Source organism: Alosa alosa, chromosome 3 (assembly GCF_017589495.1).
Source record: "Alosa alosa isolate M-15738 ecotype Scorff River chromosome 3, AALO_Geno_1.1, whole genome shotgun sequence".
NCBI classification, from domain to species: domain Eukaryota; kingdom Metazoa; phylum Chordata; class Actinopteri; order Clupeiformes; family Clupeidae; genus Alosa; species Alosa alosa.
Genome location: NC_063191.1, coordinates 8848571 through 8863259, shown reverse-complemented (window position 1 = coordinate 8863259; position 14689 = coordinate 8848571). Strand labels below are relative to the sequence as shown.

The 14689-nt window shown below is 47.3% G+C and overlaps 1 protein-coding gene and 1 pseudogene across 3 annotated transcripts in view; one reads left to right on the top strand and one right to left on the bottom strand.

The window, feature by feature from the left end:
- Positions 1-14689, bottom strand: part of LOC125291590 — a 76702-nt pseudogene that overhangs the window by 21942 nt on the left and 40071 nt on the right.
- Positions 1-14689, top strand: part of LOC125292338 (UDP-glucuronosyltransferase 1-6-like) — a 34109-nt gene that overhangs the window by 11826 nt on the left and 7594 nt on the right. The window contains exon 1 of one of the 3 annotated variants that reach the window (XM_048239568.1): positions 6071-6425. The exons of the other annotated variants lie outside the window; for them this stretch is intronic. Coding sequence (XP_048095525.1) covers positions 6126-6425 — 300 coding nt within the window. The 5' untranslated portion in view covers positions 6071-6125. Of the gene's footprint in view, positions 1-6070; positions 6426-14689 lie in introns of those variants that run through there. 3 annotated transcript variants of the gene reach the window in all.

Sequence of the window (14689 nt, the reverse complement as noted above, 5' to 3'; positions counted from 1 at the left end):
ACTATAACCCGTTTTGAAAAAAAAAAAAAAAAGAGTTACGGGCGGATTAAATTTTCGCTTAGTTTTGAACGACAACATTAGAATATGAAAAAAAAAAAAGAGCGTATTAATAATGGGCTGGTGGTCCTCCTATTTGTGTTGCCATGTTAGCAAAGTCATGAACGCCTATGAGAGGCAGGCAAATTTCCAAAATTAAAACAAGAAACAAATTAAGTGGACATCGGAGGAGCTTCCTGAGATGGCAACGTCTGCGTCAAACGAAGAAAATCAAGTCTGACGCAGAGCTGGCCATATTTCTCCACGACAGGTAGCCTAGGCTAAACTTCATCTGCATCGCTAACTTCAGCTAAATATGTTACGTTGGTTAGAGAGGTATTTTTTGATTTAACTGTTTTATTTCCGTAATGATGTTCCGTCGTCTGATTCTGAACACACAGCCAGCAGCACCAACAGCAACGTCCCTCCAACTTCTGCTAACATTGTTGTCCCTTCTGCTAACACCATCCCTCCAACTTTTGCTAATGCTAGCATGCTAGAGGTCGTCGCGGGAAGCTCCGTGGACAGCAGCTCACCTTTCCTCATATGGACTGAGGAGATGTGGGCGAAAAAAAAGGTGGCATACCCCTGGTTAGATGCCAGACATGGAAAACTCGGCTGTAAAGTATGTTCTTCCATTGCTGATTTGTCGGTTTTTAAAACCCAAGGCTCCAGAATGGGAGATGAATGGCGGTCCTATACTGTCACCCACAGTGGAACAGAGAAGAGTACGATGCTATCCTCTCTTAGGAAAAATATTCTGAAACACCTACAGTCTAATGGCCACATTACCGCTCAACGCATTCAGGAGAATGCCAGAAGAGGGATACTGGAAACAGTTTGTGACGACATGAACGCTTCCTATATGAAGGCTTCTTGTGCAGTGTTCCGCAGTGTTTACTACTTGGCACAGAACGACAGGCCATTTTCAGATCATCATGGACTGTTGGAGTTACAGTGTGAGAACGGGGTCGAAACTGGTATAGGTTTGCACTCCCGCTATAGCGCAGCACAGATAACGGACCATATAGCTTCACTGCGCAAAAAAGCCTGCCAACGAATCCAAGCCATAGAAGGTAAAATTTCAATCCTCATTGATGAATCGACTAGTCTAGGATCTAAAAGGTCTGGGTTACATATGTATGTAACTATATATATGTAACTCGGTTCCCTTAGCAGGGACCAGATCTAACACATGGGACGTGACGTAGGCACGGATCCAATCGAGTGAAAAGTGCTTCGATTGGATCCGTGCCTACGTCACGTCCCATGTGTTAGATCGCAGTCTCTGCGATAGGGAACTGCACTTATTGTATACCTTAAATGTGAAACGGACAAAAGCTGTGATCCACATTTTATGTTTCTTGATTTAATTGAACTTCCTAACCAAACAGCAAACACAATCATGCATCATCTGCTGAAGTGCCTCCAAGCACACGGCTTCGATGACAAATATTTGAAGAGACATTTAGTTGCATTCGCAAGTGATGGAGCCAGTGTCATGTTGGGGCGAAAATCTGGCGTAGCAAAGCAACTGGCTGAACATTATCCCAATATATTGACTTAGCATTGCCTAAATCACCGGCTAGAGCTCGCTGTGGGGGACACTGTGTCTGACGTCAGTGGTGTGAACCACTTTCAAGCATTTATGGACAAACTATACACTGTGTATAGCAGATCACCCCAAAACCAAAGAGAACTGACCGAGTGTGCTACCGAATTGGAACAACAAGTGGGGAAAAATCGGCCGTGTGTTGAGTACAAGACTAGTGGCTAGTTCTTTTCGCACAGTATCTGCTGTTTGGAACAACTTTGAGTCGTTGTGTGCTCACTTCAGCTTTGCAAAAACAGATCAGAGGCGATCGGCCTCTGATAGGGCACTGTATGGAGGTCTGTTAAAGCGGCTGACCTCAAAGCAGTTTGTGTTAGATTTAGCTCTCATGTATGACACACTGCATGAATTAGTCCTGCTGTCAGAACGCTTACAAAAACGCACCACGTCCATGGTCTATGCAGACAAACTGATCAACCGTACCATTCGGTTCATTGATGGAATGGGAGAACGACCCGGGACCAGAGTCCTTGGAGCTGAAATTGCAATATCAGAAGGCAGATTTGGCTCAGTTCTGCTGACTGACAACCCCAAAATAATTTCCATCAATCGGCCCCAGTTTCTCAGAAGTCTCAGCAACAATCTCAGCCATCGGATGTTCACCTCTGCAGGGGCAGCAACCTCCCAGACCGAGTCCGACTATGCCCGCTTGATTTCCCAACTCAAGGTTCTGCGAAGGGAGAATTGGCCACCTGCACAGAGTATACCCCCTGGTTTTGGAGAGGTGGAAATTACTGCACTCTGCAAACGATTCAGGCTACCATTTCTTAGTGCAATTAATGGATTCAGAGACTTTATTGATCAGAGCAATGGGGAGGTTACGCCTGATGAGCTCAGGCCTTTAACAAACTGCACTAAAGTCACTGCAGCACTGCAGAGTGCGAAAGGGGATTCAGCCAGATGAATCTTATCATCACCCCGACCCGCACTAAGTTACTGATCGAAAGGGTATCCGCCTTGATGTTCGTCAAGCTACATGGGCCACCACTACGCCAATGGGATCCGACAGGATATGTGACAACTTGGCTGAGATGTCATCGCTCAGCTGGGGATAGGAGAACGAGACCTGCAACCAAATCCCGCAATGACTCTCCTGACCCATTGTGGCGCTTCATTTGACTGTTTGTTTAGTAGCAGTAAGCTAAGTGTAATGAAAAGCTACAACTGTAAGTTACACTGGTGTTTTTTATTGATGCAGCGCCGTCTGTCGTGTTTTATGTGTTATGTGTTTTATGTGTTATGTGTTTTTTAAATTAATGACTGTTGTGGAATTAGCCATTTGTAATTTACATGGAGAGGTGGTTTTATTGAGGCAGCGCCGCCTGATATTGCCTAAATATATATATATTATCTGAGTTTTTTTAAATGAATTAGCCACATTGTAATTTACATGTTAATATTTTAATGAAAGTTACACTGGTGGTTTTTATTGATGCAGCGCCGTCTGTCGTGTTTTATGTGTTATGTGTTTCATACGGGAGAGCCATGATATTGCCTAAATATATATATCATTATCTGAGTTTTTAAATGAATGACTGTTGTGGAATTAGGGAAGCCCCCCCCCCCAAAAAAAAAAAAAAAAATGTTGGAAAAAAATGAAAATGTTTTGGTGAAAAAAATGGACAGGATTGATTGTTACAAATTATGACTTAAATACAAGCATTTACAAAGTGACTTTGGTAGATTTTTATTAGTAATTAGCCACTGAAAGAAAAACTGGATACATTCAAAAATAATTGATGTCCTATTTTTTTTTATGATTGTTGTTTTTATTCAAAATTTCAGCATGGGTGTCTTACACAGCACTAACCATGTCAACACAAGCATTTACAAAGCATGAAAATATATGCTCATGGTGCAAAACCATGTGAAAATAAATGAAAAACTCTATCTATCTTGGATTATACTGTAGGAGATAAGTGTCTTGTATCATTTCTATAATTTTGGTGAGCTCTACAGGAATTACAAACTATCTCCAGATGTAAATGGTTGCGTATCCTGTTACTCAAATTCAATTAAACCCACCAATAGGCTAGCTAGACCTTAGTTTCACAGCCTAGGTATTTTAGCAACACAGGGCTTGAAAGCATTGCCTGTATCACAAACAAAAACGAAACACTGCGTGGAATTTATCTGGGAATAGGCTACTGAAGGTAGGGGCGAGCTACCTCGCTGGCGTGTTTAATTTGGTTCCTTGGTTAACATAATGTACAGTAGCAGGCTACGTTTTTTTGCACAAAATTGCATCTGCTAATAAACTTCACTCAGTGAACGCATCTCTGTTACTCATATTGTACGACTAATATTGAGTAGAGTCAAAATTTACTTTATATACTTATATAACCATGTTTGTCCCTGATCTTGTATACATAGCTAAATTTTACAGTTAGCACTTAGCACCTGTTCCTGGGGTAAACCACAACTTAGCCTAGATTTGCAACCCTGTTACTGTAAGTTGCATACCAACATAAGCATCTAATGTAAAAAAACTGCTTCGATACCTGAGCTTGACGAATCAAACTTTTTGATAGTCTATTACCTGTAGTTAATAAATATATGACTAAAAATTATCAAATTGAAGATCAATTTTTCAGAAGTGGCCACCCCTGAAATGTACCAAAATCCTGGAATGTCCCTGATATGATATTTTATAAACAAATAGAAAGCATCTTTTCTACTTTCTGTTTATGTTTATGTAGCCAATAGGACGTTTTTATTTTTTCTGAAGAGGAAAAACAATGCTTCAGATGAAATAATTTGGCGGACCACCTGCAGTACCTCCGTGGACCCCCTAGGGGTCGCGAACCCCCGGTTAAATATCACTGATCTAATCTTTTGCTAGGAAGCAATCGTGAGTAACTTCGCTGAACTTTGCTGTAATGGGTGAGTTACAGGTTTATTTTTCTTATTATAGCCCATTTGTCAACTGTTGGAATTATGGCCACTGTGCCATGCTGATTAAATTAATATAGCGAGGCTACATAGGCCTATCGTGATTGTGTGCATATAGTCATTGATGCAGCCAGTCGGTGGACTCCCGTTAGCGTGACCGTGTTTCAATGTTGTAAATCCTCTTGTCATAAGAGGCTGTGAGGGGAATCCTTGTCTTACAAACAAATGCAGGTATAAGGTAGGCCTATCACTTAATAAAACCCAAATTGTTGCATTATTGACAATCGCTGCTGCAGTTGCAAACAGCCAGTCATGGACTGACGTTGTTGCGACAGTGTTTCAATGTTGTAAATCCTCTTACCTAATATTGAAGTCGACATTGCAACTAATCGTTGGCATTGTCGCAGAACATGACTATAAATGTCATGTTATATGTATAGATATACAATTACTTGAGGGGCTGCCGTTGTTGTGACATTGTTTTAACATTGAAATTCCACCCCCGACACTGTTAACCAATTGAGGGTTTTCACGACGCATCATCAGACTGTAAGTCGCCATATTTGAGATACTCCACATCACAACAAAGCACAGGCACTTAAGTCGATTCTGTACGTCGTCAAGGAAAATGGTTAATTATTGCTGTGTTTTAGGTTGTACCAATAGGTCAGATAGAGTAAAACATTTGGATTATTTTCGACTTCCAAAAGTCATTAAAACCAGGGAGGAATGCCAGAAGTTATCAGAGGAAAGGAGGCGCTTGTGGTTGGATTTGGTACTGCGTCTCCCTCATCCAACTCGTAGGGATCTGCACCACCAATAAACCGTAATTTCTCAAAATATCGCACCTTTTCTTGTGGTCAAAGTCTTTCCCTATCTTGGATGCGTTTGGATGAGCTTTTCTGTTGTTTAGACATCGCTACATTCACTATTAAGTTTCCAAAGCGCCCAATACTCCATTATACTCCGTTCAGTTGTTGAAAGTTGGAGTGCCTCCAATAATTTAATTTCACTTATAGAGCGCCAAAACATTACATATCTCATGGCGCTTTACAGAGTATTAAACATTCAAGGAGAGCCCATGAGTAACAGGGGCGAGGAAAAACTCCCTGGAATTGGAGATACATATACGAAGAAACCTCGGGCAGATCCACAACTCATCTGCCTAGGGTCAGTTACAGGGCAGTAAGGTCTGTACAAGTGAATAGAGTTAGTTACAGTAAGTGTAGAGAATAGAACATGGTGTTTAAAGCCACCTGAAGTATGTGTTACAAAGAGGTAGGATGGTTACATAACCTGTATGATAATGCATGAATCCCATTTAGTGTCAGGAAGTTCAAATAGTCCAGTGTTGGAAATTAATTGTCCATAGGGATTAGGAATTGTCATAGGGCAAGTAGTGGGTCGCTAGGATGCACAGGCCAGGAATCCGGGCAAGGGGACAGCAACATTGCAAGTTAATTGCAATGTTGATGTTGACATATGTAGGTAAGAGAGTAAACTTGGTAACTTCACAGTTTGGTGCCCCTGAACTTCTTGGGAGGTCAACCATGGCATACAAACTAAAGAGCAATTCTCTTCTTATATGGCTGGCTGTCATCACTGTTGTGTGATGATTAATCAGAAAGGATACAAAGTCCAGCTCACAGCAGACAAAGTAAGCACACGGTATTTCTTAGTCATTGGGGACTTGTCCATGGCTGCTGTGCATACATCCATGAAGAGGGCTGTCATCACGCTGCTGATCGCTTTCCTGTGCCTGGGCTCGGTTCAGGGTGGGAAGCTGTTGGTGATACCAGCAGACGGCAGCCCCTGGAGAGAAATGAAACCTCTGGTGGAGGAACTGGGGAGGAGAGGTCACCAGGTGGTGGTCGTGATCCCAGAGGTCAGTCTCAGCTTGGGCCCCTCCGAGCACACCACCACTCTGACCTATTCTGTACCACATTCCAATGAAAGCTTTGACATGGACGTAGAGGAATACCTGCGCCAATACATGATCACTGATGCCTCTACTGCTACTCAAGTTGTGAACAAGCAATATCCTACAAATAATTTAAAGTTCTATGAGAGTTTTATGAACTGCTGGCAAAAACAGCACTTCATGTTCGAATGACCACCATTCAAACTTTCACTCACCTGATGAGAACTTTGTGAATTGTGAATTTGGAAGAAAATTTGAACGAGTGAATAAAAAATAGAAATAATTATCCCAGGAAGTCCCAGAAATATGACTTGAATAGAAGTTAGTTAGTTATTATGACCGCCGTGCAGCGAAGCGGTGGTCATATAGGTTTAGTCATATATTTATTTTATTTTTTTTCCGCATGCCCAAATTTCCATCAATGATTCCCGGGACACTGAAAGACCGGGGTACACGAAACTTTGTGGGAATGTAACCCCACATGGATAGCATGGAACCATCGTTTTTCGTTTTGATCTGTAGCCCCCCCGTTGGACTGGACCCCCCCAAAGGAGGGTAGGGCAGACACAGTTTTCTGTGAATATCTCGAGAACCGTAGGGGTTTAGGAGGACCATTTTTTGTATGTTGATCTCAAGGGGCCATGTCAACCCACCCATAACCACTCATTTCATGTATAGCGCCACCTAGTTAAACACAAAAAAGTAAAATGAGGTGTTGCAATCGCAGGTATCTGTGACCTAACATAGTCAAAACTGTACAAAATTGGAAGTGTAGGATCATTATGACACCCTCTGTATGCAACGCCAAGTTTCGGTGGAATTCGCTCATGGGGGCCACACAATAAATTAATTTATGTTACTATACACCAACTGGCCTGTAGGTGGCCGGAGACAGTTTTCTGTGAATATTTCGAGAACCGTGAGGGCCTAAGAGGTCCACCTTTTTTTATGTATGTTGGTCTTAAGGGGGCATGTCAACCCATCCCATTACCACTTATTTCATGTATAGCCACCTAGTTAAAAATTAAAAAAGCAAAAAATTAGGTTTTTCCATAACATAACAAATATTCTGGCTGACAATGTTTCAAAATATGGCTGTCAAAACTGCAAATTAAAAGTGTAGGATCATTATGACACCCTCCGAATGCATGCCAAGTTTTGTGTACTTTCGTTCATGGGGGGCCTTACAATAAAATAATGTATGTGTACATTTAGTGACGCACACCAAAAAGGATTCCCGGACACTGAAAGACCGGGTACACAAAACTTGGTGGGCATGTAACCCCATATGGATAGCATGGAACCGCTGTTTTCGCTTTGATCTGTAGCCCCCCCCGCTGGACTGGACCCCCAAAAGGAGGGTAGGGCAGACACAGTTTTCTGTGAATATCTTGAGAACCGTGAGGGCCTAGGGATGACCAATTTTTTATGATGTTTGCCTCCCAAACCATTCCATATGCACACATGTGCATAAACAGATACACACGCTATCACACATACATTCACAGTAATCCCACATATGACACATACATACACAGTAGACATATATATGCATGCACATGCACACACACAGGCACATAAACAGGCAAACACACGATGCACACACACACACCCACACACATAAAACATAAACATGTACACGCATCACATGCACACAATTCAAGAATTTCTCAGAATTATGAACAGGTAAGATGGGGGTGGGGTTGTATAAAATGTATATTACATGTGAAATCTATGAACTAATCATGTTTTGGTACTTGTTGTCTAGCAGATACCAGATACTTGTCTAGCAGATATTCAGTGAGACAGTTAGAATCATATATGCCTTTCAGCGTGACTTATTTTTGTGGAAAAAATGTGCTGGACTGGGCGGCGGTCATATTTTGTACCGCTCTGCGGTACATCTAGTTCCGTTTTCGATGGTAAATGTGAAACAGCGCCAAAACCACCAGTGGACAAAAAGAGTATTACACGAGAAATGAATGGGGAAATTACGTTAAGACTATGTCGCTATCGAGAATGAATGGGGGAAATTACGGAGGTTATAGTTTGACACTGATTTCGTACTCATGAAATCGGCTAGAGGGCTTTTTAAAATAAATAAATGACAGCTTCTTGATTAAGAAGCTTGATCAACATCATGTGAGCATATGCCTATTACTGTGAGCTCAGCTCTCAGCTCATGAACACATTGTATAGAGAAACATATGGGCATGGGAATAGGCCCATGGGAGAGTATGAGCAAACAAAATGACAAACTCTATCGAACAGACAGCAGAGATAAATAGCGCAACCTTTTAACAGACTTAATGGATAAAGTGCCTGTCTGTCTGTCCATCTATCTATCGATTGGAACTACACCCCTGATCAAAGGTGAATGTGGACCTGATCTGGGCCAAGGTTTTCGACACCATCGTAAGCCGAATGTCTTACCATTTGTGGAGCATTACTCGAAACCATCAACTCCTGTTATTGCCTAGATAATAATGTGTGTGACATACTTAGATAGCCTAGATAATAATGTGTGTGACAATCAGTAACCATAAGACGGTGTGCATTGATGTTTTGGTTTGATCTTTGGTGTGCTTTAGCCCCGAAAAGGTTGAGAACCTCTGGGTTAGGGAATCAGACTTGTGATTGTAGACTGGTCGGTTTGACCCCTGAAGGGTAAGAGTCGATAGATAGATATAGATAGATAGATAGATAGATACTTTATTGATCCCCAAGGGGAAATTCAAGGGTCTCAGTAGCATACAGACATCACACACAACATGCAATTACAGCAGAAATGGTAAACATAAGTATCACGGTTCAGACAGACCACCAGAGGGACCACAATTGCCACACCAGAAAGTTTATTAAACTTAAGGGAAAAGGGAAGTAGGGAGGAGTGAAGGCTCTAGGGTTACTGGGAATAACCGATTCCGGCCCAATGCGCTATTCTGTGTGCCCCCCAGTGGCAGCGGCGCGTCCTATGACGAACATGGGTGGTGGGTGGTCCGAAGTCCTGGGGGGGGAAACACAGACACAACGGGCTGATGAAACAAGGCAGAAGTACAGTTCAAGGGGAGATCCAAATTGTGAGTAGCAAGGCAGAAGGCTGGTCAGAGTTACCGGGATCGGCGAGTAGTCAGAGTCAGCACGGCAGAAAAGCAGGTCCGGTTCTCTGGGGGCAGAAGAGTATCCAAGATTCAGGCAGGTCCAGGGTCACAAAACAAGCGGAGCCAGAAGCGCTGAAAGCAAACAGGTTCCGTGAGCTTTGCAGACGATCTGACAAAGGAGAGCTGAAAGACAGGGCTTTAAATACTGGGAGAGGTTAGTGGGTAATGCAGCGCAGCTGGCAGAGTAATTAGAGCAGAGCAGAGCAGGGACAGGTGGAGCTAGTTAGGCTGGAGTAGAGAGAGTGGTGAGCAGAGTGGAAGATAGTGGAAACCAATTAAGGTGGTAACCGGTGGAGTGAGAGGGCTCATGACAGAACCCCCCAAGGGATGACGGCCCCAGAAGTCCCAAGAGCAACACCACACCGGGCGGGAGGAGGGGGAGCCGGAGGGCTAGAACTCCTCCGAACGGTCCGAGTGAACGCCCTCATCCCTCGGAGGAAGCCGGAGGGTCGTGGTCGGAGATGGGACAGGTCCCGGTGACAGGTCAGGCACAGGACGGGAAGCTGGGCGGGCAGGACGGTTAGGGACCCCTCTGGGCGGCCCTCACGGATTGGTAGGTTGATCAGGATGCCGCTAGGGAAGGCGGTGATGAGAGTCCTATCCACAATCTGACTAGCTGGCACCCAGGTCCTTTCCTCAGGTCCATAGCCCTCCCAGTCAATGAGGTACTGGAGGCCCCTACCCTCCGCCTGGACCGGGCAGGCGGGTGGACGGTGTAAAACCAGACCACCATCGGGACGAGCCGTGGGAGGAGGAGGACAAGGCGCAGCAGGGACCAGCGGACTTCGCGAATGGGCTTAATCTTAGACACATGGAAAGTGGGGTGCACCCTCATGGAATTAGGCAGTTGGAGCCGACAGCAGTTGGGCTTAATCACCTACGATAGGAATGGGCCAAGGAACCCAGGTGCCAGCTTTTATGACTCCACCCTGAGTGGCAGGTTCTTCGATGACAACCACACCCTTTGACCAACATGGTAGGTGGGAGCAGGAATTCTCCGGGTTGGCCCCGTAGTGTAGCTGGCAACGGATCTGAGGAGGTGGCTCGGCTTGTGACCAGGTGCGCCGCCATCGACGGGCAAAAGCAAGTGCAGATGGGGGCAACCTCCCTTCCTGGCTGGGTAAATAGAGGAGGCTGGTATCCATAAACACATTGAAGGGGACATACCGATGGCAGAGCAGGTCAGAGAATTGTGTGCATTTCTACCCATGTCAATTGCTGCACCAGGAGTGGGGTTGGCGTGGAGGTCATGCATCGCAGTGCCTTCGAAGCTCCTGATTTGCCCGCCTGACTGCCCATTGATTGGGATGGAATCCGGAAGTCAGACTGACTGTGGCTCCCAGCAGGTGACAGAACTCCTTCCAAAAGGCGGAGGAGAATTAAAATACGGTCAGAAACTACATCCTTTGGCAGTCCGTGGATCCGAAGACGGTTCCAGGACCACCTGGGCGGTCTCCCTTGGCGGTTGGGAGCTTGGGGAGGGGAACGGCGTGCCATCTTGCTGAATCGGGTCAACTATGGTGAGAATGACGGTCATGCCACTTGAAGGGGGGGGCAGCCCCGCGACAAAGTCAAGGGCGATGAGACCAGGGACGCCTGGGGCACAGGCAGGCTGCAGCAACCGCCAGGGGCTGGCAGGACGACTTTGTGCTGGTTGCAGATGGGGCAGGTTTGACGCACCCCACATCCCCTTTCAGAGAGGGCCACCAGAACCTCTGGGCAGCAGGTTGTGGGCGGGTGGAGCCAGGGTGACAAGCTAGGCGGGAGTCATGTCCCCACTGAATGACCTGGGACCTCAGGTTTTCGGGACAAAAAGGCGGTCAGCTGGGCAAGCTTGGGACCTGGCTGGTTACGAGAGCTTCCAGCACCTGTTCCTCAACAGCCCAGGTCAGAGCTGCTACGATGCAGGGACTTGGCAGAATCGACACAGGATCCTTGGAGGGGGTGTCATCCTTCTGGAATTGACGGGAGAGGGCGCCTGGCTTGGTGTTGGCGCGATCCAGGCCGGTATGACAGAGTGAAATTAAACCTGGTGAAGAACAGGGCCCAGCGACTGCCTGGAGTTCAACCGCTTGGCCGCATGGATGTACTCCAAGTTCTTATGATCGGTCCAAACGAGAAATGGAATGGTGGGACCTCCAGCCAGTGACGCTTACCTCCAAGGCAAGCTTCACAGCCAGCAGCTCGGTTCCTATGTCAGAATTGCACTCAGAGGGGACAACCGACGGAGAAAAGGCACAGGGATGGAGCTTCCTATCCTCCGCAGCCCACTGAGAAATCATAGCACCAACTCCCACATCCCGAGGTGCCCACCTCCACAATGAATTGCCGGTCCACATCAGGCATCTGGAGGATGGGAGCGAGGTGAACCTTACCTTGAGGGTACTTGAAGGCTTTGTCGGCTGCTGGGGTCCAGGTGAAGGGTTGCTTGGTGCTGGTTAGAGCAGTGAGAGGGGCAGCAATGGTACTGTAGTTCGATAAACTTTCTATAGAAGTTAGCAAACCCCAGAAACTGTTGCAGCTTCTTTCTGTTCTCCGAACTGGCCATGAAGTGACTGCTGATATTTTGGCAGGATCCATCTGGATACTTCTCTGCCACTATGCAAAAATTGTAGGAAGACCACTGTCTTGACGGAAACTCACATTTCTCTGCCTTGGCGTAGAGGGAATTCTCCAGGAGACGATGGAAGGACTTGCTGGACATGGGGTGTGTTCAGACAGGTTTCTGGAGTAGATTAAGATGTCATCCAGGTAAACGAAGACAAACTTGTTTTAACATGTCCCAGCACATCATCATTCACTAGCCTGAACACAGCAGGAGCATTGGTGAGGCCAAAAGGCATAACCAGATACCTCAGAAGTGGCCTGTTGGTGTATTGAATGCGCTTCCATTCATCTCCCCCGATCCGGGACTAGGTGGTAAGCGCTTCTGAGATCCAACTTGGTAAAAAAGTGGTGGCTCCTGGAGCAACTCAAAGGCAGAGGTGAGCAGAGGCAGAGGGTAACGTTCTTCACTGTGATGTCGCTGAGTCCCCTGTAGTCGATGCAGGGGCTTAAGAGATCCGGCCCTTCTTCCCCACAAAGAAGAAGCCAGCACCAGCAGGAGATGAAGATGGATCGGATTAATCCCAAGCGGACAGAGAGTCGTTGATGTAGTCCTCCATGGACTTTCTTCAGGAGCAGACAACGAATAAAGACGGCCCTTTGGAGGGCCGCTCCAGGGAGGAGGGTCGGCGGCACAGTCGCACGGGTCGGTGAGGGGCAGAGATGTGGCTCTTGCTTTGTTAAACACTTCTCTGAGACCATGGTAGCATTCTCTGGGACATTGGAGAGGTCAGGAGCGGAGTTAGTGGGTACTGGCCGAGGGGGTAAAAGCGGCAGCAAGCAGGCAGGTTCTGGTGGCAGTCCTCTCCCCACTCCCCTGATCACCCCGGTCACCCAGTCGAAGCTGAGGGTTGTGCCGGGCGGAGCCATGGGTAACCCAGGATGAGGGGTTGGCCTGGAGAAGGGAGCAGGTGAAACTGATAGTTTCCGGACAGACCCATCGGAGACCGGGCCGTGACATGAGTGACCGATCCGGGAAGGGCAAGGTCCGGCCCAGTGCCCGGCAGGAATAGGGAGGTGTCAAACGGTGGTTCTCCAGTCCCAGTTGGCGCCAGCTTGATGTCCATTATGTTGGCTTCGCCAGAATCCACCAGAGCAGCCAGGGTGTGAGTTGAGTCAGAGGCGGAGGTGAACCTGCAGCAGGGGTTTGGCGGTCGGAGGACTGATGGTCATTGAGCTCAACCGACTCCCCTATGCCCGGGTGAGCTTCGCCTTTAAAAGGGCAGGTTACCAATAATGTCCATCACCTCCACAATAGAGGCAGAGGTTTGAGGTGAAGCGGCTGGCGCTTCTGCAGGAGGAGAGAGAGGCTCACCAAATTCCATGGGCTCAGACTGGTCAAGCTGACTTGGGTGAGTGGCAGTCGGCGACAGGAGCCCAGTCGGATCTCCGGTCGCCGGTAGTTGGTGGACCTTTGGCTCTCTCACGACGACGGGTCTGTATCCTTCTGTCGATCCGACAGTCAGTGCGATGGCTTCATCAAGAGTGGAAGGCAGTTCATGGGAGACCAACTCGCCCTTGATATAGTCGGCCAAGCTATGGAAGAACGCTGGCCCACCAACGATGGTGTGTTCCAAGAACTTCGCCTTGCCAGGGTTCGAAGTCGATGGAATGGTCTGGGCGACCGTATCGCCTGCCTTGTCGGTCATACTGAACAGTTCACCAGACGCCTTCTTGGCGTTGGTGAATCCAGGTCAAACACCTTCAGCATCTCCTCAGCAAACAGGGCGAAGGTTGCAAATGCGGGGTTTGACGCTCGAACTCTGCTGTTCCCCAGAGTCGAAGCCTCGGCCCAGGTGAGTGATGGCATACCCAACTTTGGCCCCCGCGGGCATAAGGTCCTTACTGCAAGGAGAACTGAAGTCGGCAGCTAGTCAGGAATGGCCGGACCTGGGTAGAATCGCCGCTGAACCGCCTGGGTTTCCAATCTTGGGTTCCGGAGCAGCGGGCTGCAAATGACCGGGCAGGTAACTCGGGCAGGGCTGGTGGGGCAGACTGCCTGGAACTGGGCCGGTGGGCTGGAGTGGCTGGGGTAAGGTTGGTGAGGAGTTGGATGATCATGGCGAAGTTGTTGTTGCTGCTGGAACTGCTGCTGGAACTGCTGATGCTGTTGGTGGCCACCTGAAGCAGGGAGGTGATATCGCCACCTCGGCGCGGCTAGCCCTCTCAGTGTGTTCCAGGCGCTGTACGGCGGTGGGGTTGCTCAGGTTCGCCGGTTTCCATGTCGGGGAAGTGTGCGCTTGAGTCCATGATGGTCAGATCGTACTGTCACGGTTCAGACAGACGCCAGAGGACCACAATTGCGCTTTCACCAGAAAGTTTATTAAACTTAAGGGAAAAAGGGAAGTAGGGAGGAGTGTGAAGGCTCCAGGGGTTACTGGGGAATAACCGGGATTCCGGCCCATCGCGCTTGGTCTGTGTGCCCCCAGTGGCAGCGGCGCGCCCTATGACGACGGTGGTGGG